At 38.1% G+C, this 17,442-nt stretch overlaps 1 protein-coding gene across 1 annotated transcript in view; it reads right to left on the bottom strand.

Annotated features, from left to right (window-relative positions):
* LOC143412385 (nesprin-2-like) overlaps nt 1–15,195 on the bottom strand; it is a 32,856-nt gene extending 17,661 nt beyond the window's left edge. Inside the window, exons 1-3 of the mRNA XM_076877854.1 lie at nt 15,056–15,195; nt 8,843–8,967; nt 549–610 (exon numbers count right to left, since the gene is read on the bottom strand). Coding sequence (XP_076733969.1) covers nt 549–610; nt 8,843–8,930 — 150 coding nt within the window. The 5' untranslated portion in view covers nt 8,931–8,967; nt 15,056–15,195. The remainder of the gene's footprint in view (nt 1–548; nt 611–8,842; nt 8,968–15,055) is intronic.
* Nucleotides 15,196–17,442: the final 2,247 nt, after the last annotated feature.

Genomic DNA, 17,442 nt, shown 5'->3' with positions numbered 1-17,442 from the left:
ACTCTTGGACAACTTTTGTCCATGGTGGATCTTTGTCATGAATAAGCTGAAAGTTTACTGAAAGCGAGCCATTTTACTGCTACTTGTGCTTTTCTTTCCATGACAGTTGAAGGGTGCAGTACTGACAAGGTCACTTTGCTGTCAGGAACGTGCGCTTCATATATTATCCATGCAGTATGGAAAAATATGTCTTTTCAAAGGAAATGCACATGACTAAAACTAGCTGCATGGTACTACGTAAAACACAAATACTAATATAAAGGAATCATAATCTTTAAAAGTCATTAGTGAGAACAATATTCAGGACTTTTCATGTTTTCTGCTTCTTCTTTTAGTCTGACAAAGCTAATTATGTGAGAGTGACCAATGGACTCACTGTGTATAAAGTTTTGGGAAAGCATTTTATGTTTGCATGTTACAGTAGACAAATTCTTCAACACGCTGCAGTAGTTTTATGCATGGTTTCTTTCTATTGTGTGCTTGTATCCAGCACACAGTAGAAAGTAAGTTCATCCTTCACACATACTGTTCACACATTTAGGCCTCACCTTTGCCAGCTGAGCATTGACCCAGTTGGTGAAGGTCCTCTTCTGAATCTGTTCTTGTTCCACTGTAGGAAAGGAAGAATCACTGCATTAACTTAGACATTTAAACAACAAATCACAAAAGCATCATATCTTGGGAAAGGGAGCCATAATGCTCCCCACGAACTGTTTAGACTGAGAGAAAATGAGAGTTGGCACAGTTCCTTGGACTGCTAATATCATAGGTCTCTTTGGTTAAGAGAGCATGGGTCAGGTAGAAAGAAAGTTTAAGGCTTTTCAAAAGAAAGTTTTTTGAAAACTCCAGGATCTATATTGTGTTGTTTACTATAGGTTTCTTCAAGCCATGACCACAGGTTTATAGACAGACAGTTAGTTGTTGTCTTGAAGGAGATTAGTCAAATCTGCATAGAAAATAAGTAGGTGCAACGAGAAGCTTATGCTTAGCATCCAAGTGAAACTGAAGGACATGGTATCTTCTCAGCTATAATCCTTTAGAGCACTCTAAGTCTCACTAATTAACACACTGTATCTCTTTTTCTCCAGTTTGTAACAAGTAATTCAGTGTTACACAAACGTATCATACATAGTTCATGTTGTGGTCAAATGTTTTCATCACCTCATCATGGACATGAATGTCATGGTAACTTTGAGCTTTTAATGATTTTGTTTGAATTGTTCTTTTTCCATGGTGGAATGACTGTACATCATACATCTTTATTGACTTTTATAAACCATGAATTGCATGCACAAGCTTGAATTTGTTTTGGATTTTCCCCACCGGGTCCATGCAGGGTCACAAATATTCAGATAACAACACTAATAATTGGTTACATTTACACCTAGATTGCAAACGTTTGGTTACCATCAACAAGATTCGGACATAACTGATTCTTAGCAGAACTGGCATGTTATTTAAAATGGTTGAGTTCCTGATGTGGAACAGGCTTTTAAGCATAGTGCATAAATTTTCAATACAGTTGAGGTTGGGGCTTTCCACTATTCCAGAAGTATGATGGTGCCATTTCTAAACAACTACAAAGAGCTTAACTCACAAGACCCAAACAGTCATTCTCAGGTAAGAAGAAATTAGTTAGGATTTTCAGAAACAACCCAAGACCCATTAAGGCTTAAGCCTGCCATGAAGTGGAAAGTGCTAGAACTTCAGTATTCCTGTGACAGTGAAGGCAAGTTTTATATCACCATAAACTGAGAAGGTGTTGACCAAGAAAGAAAGCCCTGTTTTAAAATCAACACCGTCAAGTTTGACTGAAATTTAGAGCTGCCCAATGTACCAGAACCAGCTGGTTCTGGTACATTGCACACAATCAATTGCATGATGAGAGGCCTACCTCCAAAGCCTTTTGTTTCACCTCATATCAATAGCGAAACAGTTGAAACTTGAAGACAACTGGGCAGTGACAGCAGGACATTGATTGCAAAAACACATCAGAACTGGTTTTGGAATGGATAAAGCAGGTTAACATTACACTTTTGAAATGGTCCCAACCTTGAACATTTCTGCACTATGCTTGAAAACCTGTTCAATATCAGAAAACCAACCAATTTAATTGAACCCTGCCAATTCTACCAAGAAGAGTGGACAGATATCTAGCCTGAATTATGCCAGAAGCCTGTTTATGGCTAGCAAGAGGATCTGGTTAAGGTGTAGCTTGCTAGGAGACATTTATCCAAATATTACTCGAGCTGTTTGTGTACTCCAGACTCTGTATGTATACAGACTCCTGTGAACCTCTGTGGATTCAACAAAAAACACACAAAATAAATTTAAAGCTGTCATTACAGTCATTAAAGATGTATGCTGCACAATCATTCCACCATGGAAAAGCAGCAGTTCAAAGAAATCAAATTAATCAAAGCATCAAACTTATGACATTCATGCCCATCATGAGTGTATGAAAACATCTGACCACAACTGAAGGTCCCCCATGAAACAACATAACCGTAAAGGGGGGGGGGGGGGGCATAGCAGCCTAAACAGTTTTATCTGAGCCAACCTTGGGGTTTAAACAATCTGCTTTATTCAGCAGAATGAAAAACATTAGCAGTGTGCAATTCATCTAAACAGTAGATTCTAGAAGTTCACCTATTGCGAAATTAACAAGCATTTGCAACTATAAGACTGCTGCATCCTAAAAGCTGTTTATTTCTTTAGGGTACACCCAGATTGCTATGGGAACACTTTTGGCAGTATTATAAACACAAGTATTTGGTTTGTGTGTTGCCTGAACAAGCCACAAACCTCGAAAAATGACTCATCACAAAATGTGTTGCAAAAACTTTTGGGGATTCCTAAAAACATAATCAAGAATCTCACATATACTGTGATCTAAGAATACTGAGTAGTATTTACATTTAACGGAAGAGTATTATATTTTGTATGAATTCCCTTTGTTTTCTTTGTTCTTTTTAAACATACTTTATGAAGTTTGTAGTGCAGTTTGTGGGGGTCAACTTGAAAGAAAGGCAGATATGAAATATAAAATTGAGATCAGAGGTCAAATGTGAGATGATATTTGGATGCATCCCCATTAACCAGTATTATTTCCAAAATGTGGCCAATAAAAACAAAAGCATTGTTTTTATAATATAATTTATTTCCTATATGCCTATACATATAGAAAATGAAATATATACAAACAATGGCAGAAAGAAACAATGCACTGACCAGTTCAGCAACACCAAAAGGCCCCAAAGACCACAGAAGGCAACTAAAGGTTAAACAGCTTCACAACATCCAATCAAGAACAACCAAATGAGAGGAGGACGTCTACAAGGGACACCTTAATGAAGAGAAATGTTGAGGATTTAGAGCAAGGTGCAAACCACTGAATACAGTCAAGACCAAGAAGGCCACGTTAGACTTTGCCATAAAACATTTAAAAGGTTTGGCACAGTTCTGTGAAAGATGAAACCATAGTTGTACCAGAAGGATGGCAAAAGTATTGAGAATGAGGGGAACAGCTCATGATCCAAAGCATACCACATTATCTGTTTAACATGGATGTTTTTGTACCTCTTCAGACTTTGAAATTTGCCTAATTCAGTCTTCTTGCTATTGTTCCTTGTCTTACATTTTCACATACAAACAGCATTTCGGAAACTTTATGAAGGGTTTTACTTGACAACAGTGATGTATTTATTTCCCTGGTGGATAATTAGCTAGCTGAGCTTTCCCAGCTAGCAGTTACAAGATTTTAAGAAAACTTGACCTCTGCCTTTGAGCTTGAGATTCAAACTTGTCTGAGAGTTTTAGTAGATGCACCTATGGTATCAGTTTCAACATGCTACGTTGCCTGGTTCTCAACCTATTGCAGTCATAAAAATGCCTGCAATAGGGGGAATACCTTTTCACAGCACTGTATATTGTATTTGACTGGCTGACAAACTTGATTACTGCTCCTAGAGGAGGGGCTTTCTCCTGCTGTAAGAGCCTGCTATCATGTGCTTTCCTCAATCGAAAGCTTCTTGTTCCCTCAGGGTTAATGTGTCTGCAATTTTGACTACTGAGAGCAGGGCCTCCTCTATCTGCTCTGCATGTGGCAAATAGTGTTTTTAAGGACTACTGCATAATGCACAATGTGGTGCATTTCTGCAGTTTTTCAGACATTTCTAAAGGGATACTGGATAATCAGTCAGTTGTCAGTTTATGAAACAAGTCTCTGATTTAAATTAAGGGACTTGACTGGGGTTTAACAATGGCGCCTGATAAGCTGCCACACCCACCAAGACCATCAGGAGAGTACAATAAGGATTACGTAAATAGTTTTCTTTTAAAATAAGATTTCCTATAAATATTTCATGATTTTATGAGCAATTTGTTATGAATTTGTTAAGAATTAATTGTGCTTTATTTCAGCTGCCAGATAACAGGTGAGGAAAATGCTTTATAGTTTATAATGTTTTTTATGTAGTTAAAATGGGCTTTCAAACCTTCCTTACCTGGAAGGCAATTTTTTTAAGTACATGTAAAAAGGGAGCAAAAGTGTCAGAGTTATCGTTTGAAAATGTGTTTATCACAGATGTTACTTCAGTCCTTCAGGCTAAAAAGCCACTCCAAATAAGGGATTTGAAAGGTTGCTTCCTAAATTGCTAATTTTAGGCCTTCTGGACAGCTTTCATAACCAGCAACTGTACAAATGCAAAGCACTGATAGAAAATGTTACCAACAGAATATCACCGCCCCAAAATTAACATATACAGTAACTAGTAAAATTAGCAGTAACTACCATAAAATCATCAGGTTGGCTTCTTATTTCGGTTTCAGCTCAGCAAACTTTTTCTTTTTCTTTTTCTTTTCTTTTTTTTGCCTTTTCAAGATGTTAACATTAGCCATCTGCCTTCATGGCTTTGTTGTAGTTTCAGCTACTACAAGTACAATGTTGCTCAGACATTAAATAAAGGTTTAACCTCTGAATAGCAGCCAAGCTTCGGTTTTGTGTTTAATGCGTAATTACATTCTACAGCAGTAGCTCTTCTAAAACGAGACTACTGTAGGTTTTATAAGATCTAAAACTTGCCCCAGTCCTGAGAAGAGAGCGAAGCCTATATATGAATTTGAATACATACATATGCATACTGTATAGGTGAGTTACTATTTACTTCCTACTCAAGACTGGTTTCTTATATTCTGCAGATACTGGACTATATCTGTAAATCTCCTGGTATAGTTTCTATAAGCAGTCAAACTAGGTTTAAGAGTTCCACATTCAAACGCTGCCTACAGTACAGTGTCTTCACACTAAACTCTGCAGTCACTTTCATTCCACACCAATCAACTTCACTACTAGAAAGACAAATGAAAGCAACTTACCCACAATGTGAGAAGTCATGCTGATTGAGCAGGTAGTGTAGTACTAGTAGTATTAGTAAACTCTGATGTTAAACATCTGTTTAAATCAAATGCATTTTTCCCTTACATGCTTTACCAAACCGATTCAACATTCAACACACCCATTGCTGCAGCAGAAGAGATTATATGAAATATGATATGAAATCCTATTGAAAACAATTCTTGTTTAAACCGTCTACAATTCTTGCCTGCAGGGATGCAGGTGAGTTTAGCTGGGCTCCACCTCTTTTAAATGTGACTCACCGAAATTTCATTCCTGCCCAAACACGACCTGGAACAAGCTAGTTCTCCTGCAGCATCCTAAGTACTTTATGCTGCACAGGCTGGAAAACCTGACTCAAATTCAAGCAAACCAAGCAAAATGGAAGACGAATTTTGGAAGACTAAGTTAATGCAACCCCAACCCCAGTTAGGTAACTGAAATTTAGCCAGTAGGTTACACAGTGCAGCTAAGCAAAAACGAAAGAAAAAAGAGTCACTCATTGACATAAATATGGTGTTAGCAATAGTGTAAATGTCAAAATAAACCCAAAACTGCACCCTATTCTATTTGGCAATGCATAAAAAGATGATTAATGTTGTACCGACAACATATTAAAAAGGTATTTAAAGTGACATCACATGTTCTCCCTAAAACAGCCAGTGGGTATATCCACGATGCAGAACACATTGTGCTCAAGTCCCTGCACCCTATGCAAGAAAATATCCTCCCAGACTCAGTTAACAAGTGTTGAATACACCCAACAATCACACATAGCTTGAGCTATTTTTAGTGACATTCTTTTATCATTACACCTTCAAATATACACAAAAAATGACTTTCACACTCTTATTTTACAAGATGGCTTGTCATGGGGGCGTTGGGCTTACATCATTCCTTCTGGACATGGTGTAGCAGCTGGAAACTACATAACTGGAAAAACATTTACAAGGCTTAAAAAAACACAGTGTTCTAAATGTGGGGAGCAAATGAGCTAAAAATAGCTCTGTGAGGAATGAAGTCAGATTGGACCCAATAAGTTAGGAGAGGCAAAAGAACTGAGGTAGGTACAGAGAAAGAACCACATATGAGCATGTTGAAAAGTCCAAAGATCAAGAGTCAAGGAAGATGTAGAGAAAAAAGATCCGAGAGTCACTCATTTTAAAAAATATAAGCTGCAAGAAAGAGAATAAGGAGAGTGGTGGATCAGGACTGAGAGAGGCTATTAAAAAAGGTGAAATAAGGACAGAAAGATTAAGAAAAGTTATGGAAAAATATGAACAACAAGTGTCTTTTTAGATATGTATTACTATACAGAACAAATATGGTTTTGCAAGTCTTGACAGATGTGTGGTTAAAGTGGGCTATTAATTTTTGTGCTGCAGTCTAGCATTGCTTCCAGCTGATGTCATGGAGATACTCTCTCAAAAAAATCACAATATGTAACCTTGTAATCGTGCCAGCATGCTCATAACGCAACACACATCCTTTTTTCATGCTCACGCCTGTTAAGCACTCAAGCAAATGTCAGTAAGTCTTGGTTCTTCAGTAAATGGAATATCCCCAAACGGCTCACATATCACCAAATACACAAACTGCATTTCTGGCACCTGTCAGGTAGAAAATAAAGCATAGCTACATATATGTGTGGTGAAAATTCTAGCTAGTTACAATTGCATTATTGAAAATGGAAGAGGAGATGGAAGAGGTCCTGGGTTCAAATCCTGGATAAACCCCCAAGTTTGCTGGTTTGAGGGACCTGACACATTAATCAGACAGACGCCACTGGGGTCAGAGCTAAAATAGCCTGTTCTTAAATTCTTAAACAAGACTGACCAGGAGGTCGCTGTTGCATTGATAAACCCCGTCTACCAGGAATCTGCAAGACAACACAGGGAGACAAACAGGGCAAAACAACAGGGACTGTCCAATGCACAGGGCCATGACAAGGACAATGGAATGGGAGATAAGGACTTCCTCAGCAAGTGATGTTTGATAAACCTTTGGATGCTTAATAATTCTGGGTCAGTCTAAGCAGGCATCCCTCTCCCCACCCATCTCCCCCAGCTTCTCTCTTCCAGGGTTTCCCTGCCTTGGACATTTCCAAAAGACCTCCTCTAGGAGATACGCCAGAGTCATCCTATTCAGATGCCCAAACCACCTCAACCTCAGAGAGAAAAGACACGGAATAAAGAGCTACAGGCTGGACTTGAACCTGGGGCACTCCTCTCCAGCCACCGAGCTAAAATGGTACTCTGTTCTTGGAATTTTTTTTATCTGATTTTTAAATCTGAAATATGTACATGAAATTATCTGTTTTTCATTTCATGTTGTAAAATGTTTTCACATGGTAATAGGTTTGTGTTATTCAAAGGTAATGGACACTAAGTGCAACCTAAATTGATTGGTTTACAGTCCAGTGAAGTCAAACTCTGGTGCTAATGGTTCCCGTAATGTTAGGTCCAAGGCAGCATTGATAAATTCACATTAAAAATGATGATGCTCTGTCACTTGCCAAGTTCACCTCTGGACTTTTGTTTTCTAAACTGGCAAAGGTCAGACAATGGTCAGCTATGGTAGCTTCTATAATATTTGTTAAGATATCACAGAATGCAGTTGGGCAAATAAGGCTTTGATCACACAAAGAAAACATCTACCTAAGCTTGAAGTACACATTTTTATGTGCCTTATTTGTAAATAAGACATTTCCCAGCTCAGCCACTTCACTTGTTCTTCGGCCCATCCTCCTACCATAAATTGGTAAATGTATATAATAACTTTTTTGTGTTTTGTTCTTTTTTATTCTACAACTTACGTCACAAGCAGATGACTCATTGTTACATTTTTTAAAATCATAAACCAGAGATGAAAAACTTTAAAATGAAGTGGCTCACCAATTGAAAACCAACTTGTAACGACAGTCTCAGTGCAATACTTTGCTTAAGACGTTCATGAATGCCCCGAGATACAGTGAGTTGATGTGCGCGCAGTGTTTATTGCATGCCTGCACCACCCTCCTGCTCTTTCCCTTCAGAAGACTCTTTGTAACATGACTCATGTCTCAAAGTGAACAGCGGATCACTTTCCGTAGATTAAACCAAGCATGACCTCAAAAAGAGTGGTAAAAGTGAAACAAGATGTTGCCCACAGTGGACTGACTGTGACAAGGTCATCAAACTGCTCCCTTGAGTGAGACTGAGGCCAAACAGTTATTATGTTGCCACAGTGACTGAAATCAGGAGGTTTTTTTTTCTTTTTACTCTTGCATGACCTCAGACCAGAAACAATGAGCACTTACTCATTTTAGGTAAGAAGCACCACAGTAGTTCCAACAGCCTAAAGCTAGGATTTTTTTTTGAAAAACGCTTTACTCTTGTTCTTGTAGAAAATATTTCATTGTTCAGTCAGAAACATTACACTGTAATCTGTACTGGAAATGAGACTGACCCTGCAGCAGCATGTGAACATTGTCAATATCCAGGGGGATGGTCCCCTGCTCCAACAAAGCATCTCTGGAGTAGAAGTCTGACGACATATTCTCATCCACAGACTCCCGGCAGCATGGCACTGCTCTAAAAAATACAGAGGAAAAAGAAAAGCATCAATATTAGTGCCTAAAAGAACTAAAGACTGAACTATAAAGATCTAAGACTAAAAGATCACACTTTTTCCAGCTGGTGCCAGTCTGAGGAAGCTTGTACCTTACCTTTATAGCCAAAAGTTTCTATATCTAATATACATGTGACCGAAATATTTATAAACAATAAAAAAAAATTAAGTCTTATGTATCACTTGCCACTTTTTGTTGAAACAGTTAATGATAACAGAATGGGGCAGGTCGGACGATTCGTCCCTTTCAGTTAGGTGTAAATCCATTGAGTCATTTATAATACACAAGCAAGGCTGATCAAATAATCATTAAAAAGTAAAAGAGCACCGTTTCCTCACAGCAAGAAGGTCCTGGGTTCAAATCCAGTGGAGTGGCTTATTCTCCCTGTTTCTGTGTGGGTTCTCTCTGGCTTCCTCCCACAGTCCAAAGACATGCTGTTAGTGCGGTTAGGTTAACTGGTGATTCTAAATTGACTATTTGTTGAATATATATATGAATGAGTGTCTGACCAGGGTACGCCCTGTCCATCTGACTTTAGCCCTCCCACAACCCTGAACTGGACAAGTGGATGGATGGATGGATGGATGGACCAAGTTGGAAGAAACAACTGTGTGTTGTTATAAATTGTGTCTCAATCAGTCTGATTGCTGCAAATATACCAATACTCTGTCACTTGCGTGTAGTGCTACATAGTGATTGCAATACCGCTGCCATAAGACATGACAGAAAGGACCACTGATCAGCTACCATGAAAGACTCTCCACCTCTCCTGAGTAATCTGCAGACTTCTCAAGGTAAAGGGATGATTTAGACAGAGAACAACATGTGGAGTTTCACAATGCAGTCTTTTATAAATGAGACCCCAGGACATCTGTTGGATTACTGTGGATACTCAACTTCCATCCATCCAATCGCTAAGACAGCACATAATCGCAGATGGGCTGGAGGCTATCCCCGCTGCCATACAGCAAGAGGCAGGGTACACCATAGAGAGGTTGTAATGATGTTCTCAATCATTTCCAGTCATGTTCGGATAAACAGGCCCGCAAACATCTGTGCATTCAAGCGCTTCTGTTTCAGCAAAAGCGTGTGTGCTGCTTGTTGCTTGAGGCTAATTATTAATGTGCTGTAACTGGTGTACGAGCATGCACCCAAACCCATTCAGACACAGCAGACCTTTAATATTTTGGGATGTGGATACATGTATCCAATAAACATGAATTAGTGGTACAATTATATTTAAGATTGGTTATTATAATAATTATTACTATTTCCAGTATTATAACCATTGCATCAACACAAATAATGATAATGGTGCAGCCAGGAGGTTTGTGTGAACAGAATTATATTGTTCCTGTCTGCTGCTGTGTATGTCCACAAAACATTTGTTTTATGACCAACAGACTGGCAGTGAGCATGTCTGAAATACAGTCAAAGAGGAGTTTATCATCTTTTAAAGTGCAATGAAACACTGTCAGTATAAACTGAGTGCAGCGTGAAGTGCTGGGCCGTGTTCTGTCTTGTTCATTCCCCCTCTAGGATATGAACAAGCGGACTGAGAGAAATGTATGACATTTAGACATCTTTACAGAGTAGCCTGCCTAAACAAATCAAGCAGTGAAAAATAAAAAAGCCCTTTGATTTGATTGTTTTTCTCTGCAGATAAACACGACTGACGTGATGGTCCAGGAGAGCGGACAGGTGAGCGAGACTAAAATGCAACAGTGTGAAATAGTGCCAACACTCACCAATATGTCAGAGCAAATGTCAGATGTGTCAGAGCCAGATCAGCTCAAATACAAGGAGCTCACGTACTGTGACCTGCATGTGTTGCCAGAAGAATGTGATTTCACTCAAACTGGCAACGTGAAACATTGGAGCCACTTGGCAATATTTCTTGTATGCTGTTTCCTATGTGGCATGTTTTCCTCCCAGAATCGTTAATGGCCAAACAAATATGAATCCTTAACAAGCCAGAAGAAGTCAAACTTATGGTTAATTCCTAAAAAAAACTAATCAAGTCAATAAAGACTCTGGTTGTACACAGAAACACATTAGCTCTGACAAACTCTATTAAAAGGGCTATTTGCAAATATGACACTACCAGTGCTATAAAGTGTGTTGGCAGTAGATATGGGTGTTGAGGAATTTAATTTAAAGCTGAATCCAGTAAATCCTTAGTAACTGGAGAATATCGGTGCAGATAAAGTTAATAAAAACAAAAAAGCAAGAAAAGTATTTTTATACTCTTGACAAGCTGTTGTGATGTCAGTGCATGAGATGACTCCTTACTGGTTACTTGACATTCTGACAAGTGCAAAATACCAGCAAACTATTTAAAGCACCATAACTAATAATAACATCAAATTAAATCATTTGACAAGCTAGCATTAAACAAATATTTGCCCAAGGTTACTCGCAGCTGCACAAGCAATAAGAAGCAAGCAGCACATGCGGTTTCTAAAAACACACTGAACCACTAACATCCATTGTTAATGTGACCCCACAGAACCATGCTCTGATAATGCTACCCTGCCAAGCATGTGTGCATATGTGGACTGCTATAGCACAGCATTTGAGCTATCCCAAGGCTTCGTGTCAGCTGCAAAACGATAGATCAAGGGAGGCGAGAGACCGAGAGAGCGGTATATAAAATATATACAAATATTTACTGCAAGAGATTACAAGAGATAGTAACTAATGGGAAAATGTCAGGGGTTTCTTACACAGGCATAATTTAAAAGAAAGGAATACAGCTTTTACTGCTGTGTGTTTTTCACTGTCTGGATCTAATAAATACAAAATGCATGAAGTTGTTTACATGTCTATTGAGATTTCAGGGCAACAACAATAGAGTGCTACACTCATGCATGACTCATAGTTAAGCAATCAAATCACACCATCCATTAAAGTTGCATCACAAAGTGAATTTTACTAGCTGTCATTACTGAGTAAAGAGGTAAGCCTATAGCGGGCAAAGGCACATTATCAGAGAGAGTCACAAGTCCCACTGCTCAGCTCTAATTGTAGCAATGAGACAAAGGGCAGCAAAACACATTGCACGGTGCTGTGGAAAAAGCACAGGGAGGGGTCACATCACAAAGCCAAAGCACTGGCATTACATGCTTGTTGCATGTATTTATCCAGATTAATAATCGCATAATTAGTTAAAGTGGCTGTCTGTGAGAAAGCTGAAGGGCATGAAGTAGTAGAGAGGTATTAAGTCTCCCCAGAGCGCCACAACAAAAGTGATTTAACAGTCCAGTTTATTCATGTCAGACTTACAAGTGCAACCTTAAATAAAAGCTTTACCCAAGAAAAACACAAGCAGTAAGTATCAGTAGTAAGTGTATATGTTGTGCTAGAGTATCCAACATGTATCGATCAGTAAATTTAAAAAAAATCCCACACATAGTTTTAGTTAAGGATAAAGCGTGCAAAATATCCTTCATTTGATGAATGAGCAAAATGAGCACTTTGTCTTACAGATAACTGTGCCCTATTCAGGACTGAGAAAAGAGGCTGTCTTCAACCTCAGAGAAAGCACAAAAAATGCAACAAAAAGTATTCTTGACTGTGGTGCAGATGAAAGTAACACATTAAATAACCTAAACCTGAAACGGAATCATTTTGTCACTGGAGTTTGTACAAGCCTGTGTTACACTGAAAGCCTTTCTTCCGCTCTGTTTTCACGCTGTGTCCAGACTTTCAAACAGTAAAAAAAATTGACCATATTTACCAAAATCTTTCAAAAAATCTGCACCAATTTGTTCAGATTTCATGTCACCCCTGCACACATTCCCCATATATTTACAAGGTATTCATATTAATTTTTAAAGCTGAGGGATAATGGATTAGTCATTGACAATATATGCTAGAAAATGTTAGCCTTCAGCTCCCACAGCTTTATGCCAACTGAAAATATCTTGGATGTGAGAGTTGAACCATGAGCTAAGGACTGGTTAAGACTAAACAAAATTACCATTCAAGAAACAAGAAGCTGTTAAACCTGACTTCAGTTAGCATAAATTAAATGAAAGAAAATTAAAATCTATGAAGATACCAAAACAAAATCATTTCTGTGTGCAAGGCTAATACCTTCCTCTGGCTCCAGGATCCTACTTCTGTGTCAGTCTGACAGTACTGCTCTGACTAACCACAACAAGCTGGAACGGAACTAAACTGACATGAACCACAGACAAATCAGTGATATCCAGTTTGTACAGTAATTGTAAACAAACACCTGGGGAAACCACATCTTCCACATTCCCTCACTAGAGATTTGACTCTAAAGGGAACTCTCCCTGCCACTAGCTTTTATCTCAGTATAAATGCCGTGACTGTCTCTGAAACAACACCCTACTCTCACTGCATTTCTTTAAATGCTTTCCAGCAGGTCTTTGTGCTCTTTGTGAGAGCCCAAGGAACAAATCAACAGCGACAGTGTTGCCGAACCTGTCACACAGAGCTTTCACAGACACACCCTGGGTGATCAGATGTTAGAAAAGGGGAGAGGTAATCTATGCTTTCATTCGACTAAGAACACACCACTGATGACAATATGGGGCAAATATCTTGAAGGCGGACCTACAGTGCAATATATTTTGACACGCATGCACAGTATCACAAGGTTCATACAACACGGAGGTCTTGATTGAATGAGGTTAGTAAGGTAGTTTCTCTTAGATAGAAGATTTCTATCGAGTATCATTATCTATGACTCCACTAAGGAATGGAAAACAAACACACTGAACTCTAACAAGCTAACAGGGAAAACACAAAACTCCTGTTATTTATTAATGTTCTGCTAGGGCAGAAAAATGGTATCACATAATTATTCTTCTAAATAGCTCAAGTTGAAGTGAAGGAAATAGGGTTGCAGATTTTTTATAGAAACAAAACTAAATGTTATACTACCCTACATACCACTGTAGGGATTTTTAATCCAGGGTGCTTAACAAAATGATTCTCAGCTCAACTTCAGTTATCCTACCACCTACAAGTGGGCTGAGTTAGAGCTGCTCACATGTTTTAGCAGAAAGGAAATGTGAATTTATATGACAACGTTGTTGTAAAAGCATCCTAACCAAAAGCAATATCTCTGGATTTATATCTTAAATACAGAACAAACAGTCCAAATTTATAGCGTGATTCTTGGTATAAATACAAATCTTATAGTGATCTTTGGTAACAGGCAATTTTTCACACAGACAGATAAACATGAGGTACAAAGAAGAGGTGGCTCAGTTAAAGTGATGACTGAGAGAGACACTGTGTCTGAAAGAATCCTTCAAGTCAAACTACTGAGAAAAGTCACATCTGCTAACTGGGTGATAAGGCCTTTAAATGATGTATAAACTGCAACTCATAACAGTCCTGGGTTGATACATATTCACTTTACATCAGTCACTTAAACATAGAATAACTTTAGTTAGCAACAGGAATTCGTTATTCTTACTAAACTGATGCATTGAATTGTTACTAGACAGGCTACAGTTCAGAACTGCTTATATATATACATCTATATAAATAAGATATATAGACGTATATATGCAAATGTAAGAAAAGAAATCCCAACCACTGTACATTAACTTGTCCTATCACTGTTGTCTATAAGTGCTACTAAGTGAGCTGGCTCTCACTGCAGGAATGTGAGATAGTGTCACTGTTATGAAGCTGTTGGATCCCAAAAATAGCAGCAAGGAACATGTGTGTACAGCTGAACTGAGATCAGATCAGTTGAGACATATAATGAGTCCTTGAGGAAGACTAGAGGACTTTTTAATAAGGCAGATAAGAAGCCATGGGTCTGCAGGTTTAGGAAGAATATAATGAGAAGACACTCTCCTCACACACACTTAGGAATTGCATCGGGTGACAGCAATACCATTACTAATTACACTCAGGGTCAATTACAGCCGCATTTTGTAAACTTCACCACCTAAACTGCAGTCAGTAGTCAACACATTCTTTACAGCTGCACGTACAGCTGGTTCGTCGACATTTCATAGAGATTTACAGAAAAAATGTTAAAAGTTGGTTGTACTTACATACAGTAAAAAGTTGTGTTTTGGGGTAAAGATGGAGGTCCAGGGACTATTGAACTGCAATGTGGGAGAGCAGATCTGGTTCTGTTGTAGTATGTGGAAATGAAACCTGAAGCACTGTTTGACAGATCTGGAAGTTTGCAGCGCTCCACTGGACTGTCACCCGAGAAGTCAGAGCCATGCCGGGGCCAAGTAGGAAACTCTGTGGGGCACTAAAAATAGAAACCAGCCAGGGTTCAGCTCACCCACCTCCCTCCAGTTTGGCTCTGATGGCTGTCACCTGGGTTAAAGGTCCGGCTTCAACATGTACATATATGCTCATGCGCATGCAGAACTGACAGATCCTTTCTGAGGTGTAGCCATGCATGACCATACAGTGTAAACGAAAGAAGGAACATATTTGAGCTAAAAGTTACATAAACCTAGCAAAATACGAGCTATATAGCACTATAGGAGACTAATGGTATGATAATGATATGATAAGTTTTTATTATACATCACAGATCCAGTAATTATTTAATAAAATTTATGGAAATACACATGAAAATGAAACATTCTTTTTATTTAAAGGAACATTTGACTGTTCACATATTCACATTCAGCTCAGTGAGTAAGAAACACCACATTTTCCACTGATGTACTGGGATATGGTGATATTGCGTGATCTCTTTGTGATCTACTAGCTGATAAAATGTGATTTTCCTCATGCATTTTTATGGTAAGTATACACACCTTAGAAGTTAAGTTCTTCGTTTGGTATTACAGTTTTGTTTACTGATCTTTATGTTTTGAGTATTTTCGAGTCTTTTCTTAGTTTTATTGCTTAATTTGTTTCCTCTGTGTTTCCTGTCTAATCCTCCCCTAGGTTTATTAATGTATCTGCGTTTCTCACACCCTGTTTTATTTTGGCAGTTACTTGTCTTAACTGTCTTGTGTTTAGTTTTACTTCCACTCCTGTCTCATTGTCTTGATTGTCTGCACTTGCTTCTTGTTTTCCCCAGCTGTGCCCACTTCCTGTTATTGCCCTTCTGTGTATATATAGAGCTGTCTTCTTCTCAGTCCTTTGTCTCAGTGGCTGTTAATCTGTTCTCATGTGTTTGCTGGACTGAATTAGTCTTTTGTTTTGTGCACTGCTTCAACAGCCTTATGAAAGATGCATTCTGAGTTTAACTCTAACCTTTTTCCATGCCCTGCTTTTGAGTACAAATTCTGTAATTCATGAGTCCAATTTAAACACATTATGATTCATTTTAATCATCAGATATGAGTTAAATGTTTTAGAGTGTTAGTGTTAGTGAGACTGGCTCACAGGTCTAGAAATACAGCTAAGGTCCACTCATCTGACATTTGCAAAAGATTGAACTGGATATTTTAACAGATGTACTGCAATACCAACATCTTTCCCCAATCAAGTCATAGTTTTTATGGATACAATATTTTCATGTAGTTTCAGCTAATGAGAAAATAATTTCAAAGGATTCATCTGCCAAAGAATTGTATATCACTGTAAAATGGCATAACTCAGTGAATGATTTGCATTCAAATCATTGAAAAATATTAATATTATATGTGAGCACCAGAGGTCAGCACAACATCATCTTATTCCTGTCAGGGCTTCTGACGTCTACAGCCAAACCCACACGATTTCATACTTTTAAGTAAAGTCTTAATGTTTACATTGATTGATTGATTGATTGCATGGATTTGAGTATCGATTACTGGGAAAGCATTAAGGACATGGATGGGCTGCTTTTATTACCCTTCAGTTTACCTACATAACCAAACAATCCATGGAAATAAACAACATACTTAAATAACTGTCCATGATAGTCTGTTGATCTGTTTGTTGCTTTAGATATTTAGCACTACTGCCACTTATTACCTTTAGGTCATTCCTGGAGATAGGACTTTTGTTATCTTGAGGAATCTCTGAGTAAACTGGACAGAAAATGTTAATAAAGATATTATCTTTCTTTTAGAAACTTACACAATTATTGGATATCACAAACAAGAGCAAAGCTGAGTGATATGCCAGACCTAGGATTTTACTTTTTATTTAGGATTACTCATTTATCTTTATTCTGCTCATTTTTACAAAAAGCAATTATATTTTTATTTTCATGTAAATTTCACAATTAAACACTGTTGAATTCAAACATTGGCAAGAAATCCTAATAATGCTACCATAATAATAATAATAATAATAATAATAGCTGTGACACTATCAAAAGCTGCAGAACAACATACGTGGGCTGAACTACTGGCTGTAATAATATCTCATTGGGTTTTTACATGTTTGCACTTACAGAAGCTTCCTTTCTCACTTGCACAAACACTCACATGCATGCTGGCTTCAGTCTCTCTGCACTAACCCTTATATAAGACACTAG

The sequence above is a fragment of the Maylandia zebra genome, linkage group LG19, assembly GCF_041146795.1.
Source record: "Maylandia zebra isolate NMK-2024a linkage group LG19, Mzebra_GT3a, whole genome shotgun sequence".
Lineage (NCBI taxonomy): Eukaryota > Metazoa > Chordata > Actinopteri > Cichliformes > Cichlidae > Maylandia > Maylandia zebra.
This window is presented reverse-complemented; position numbering and strand designations above follow the sequence as displayed.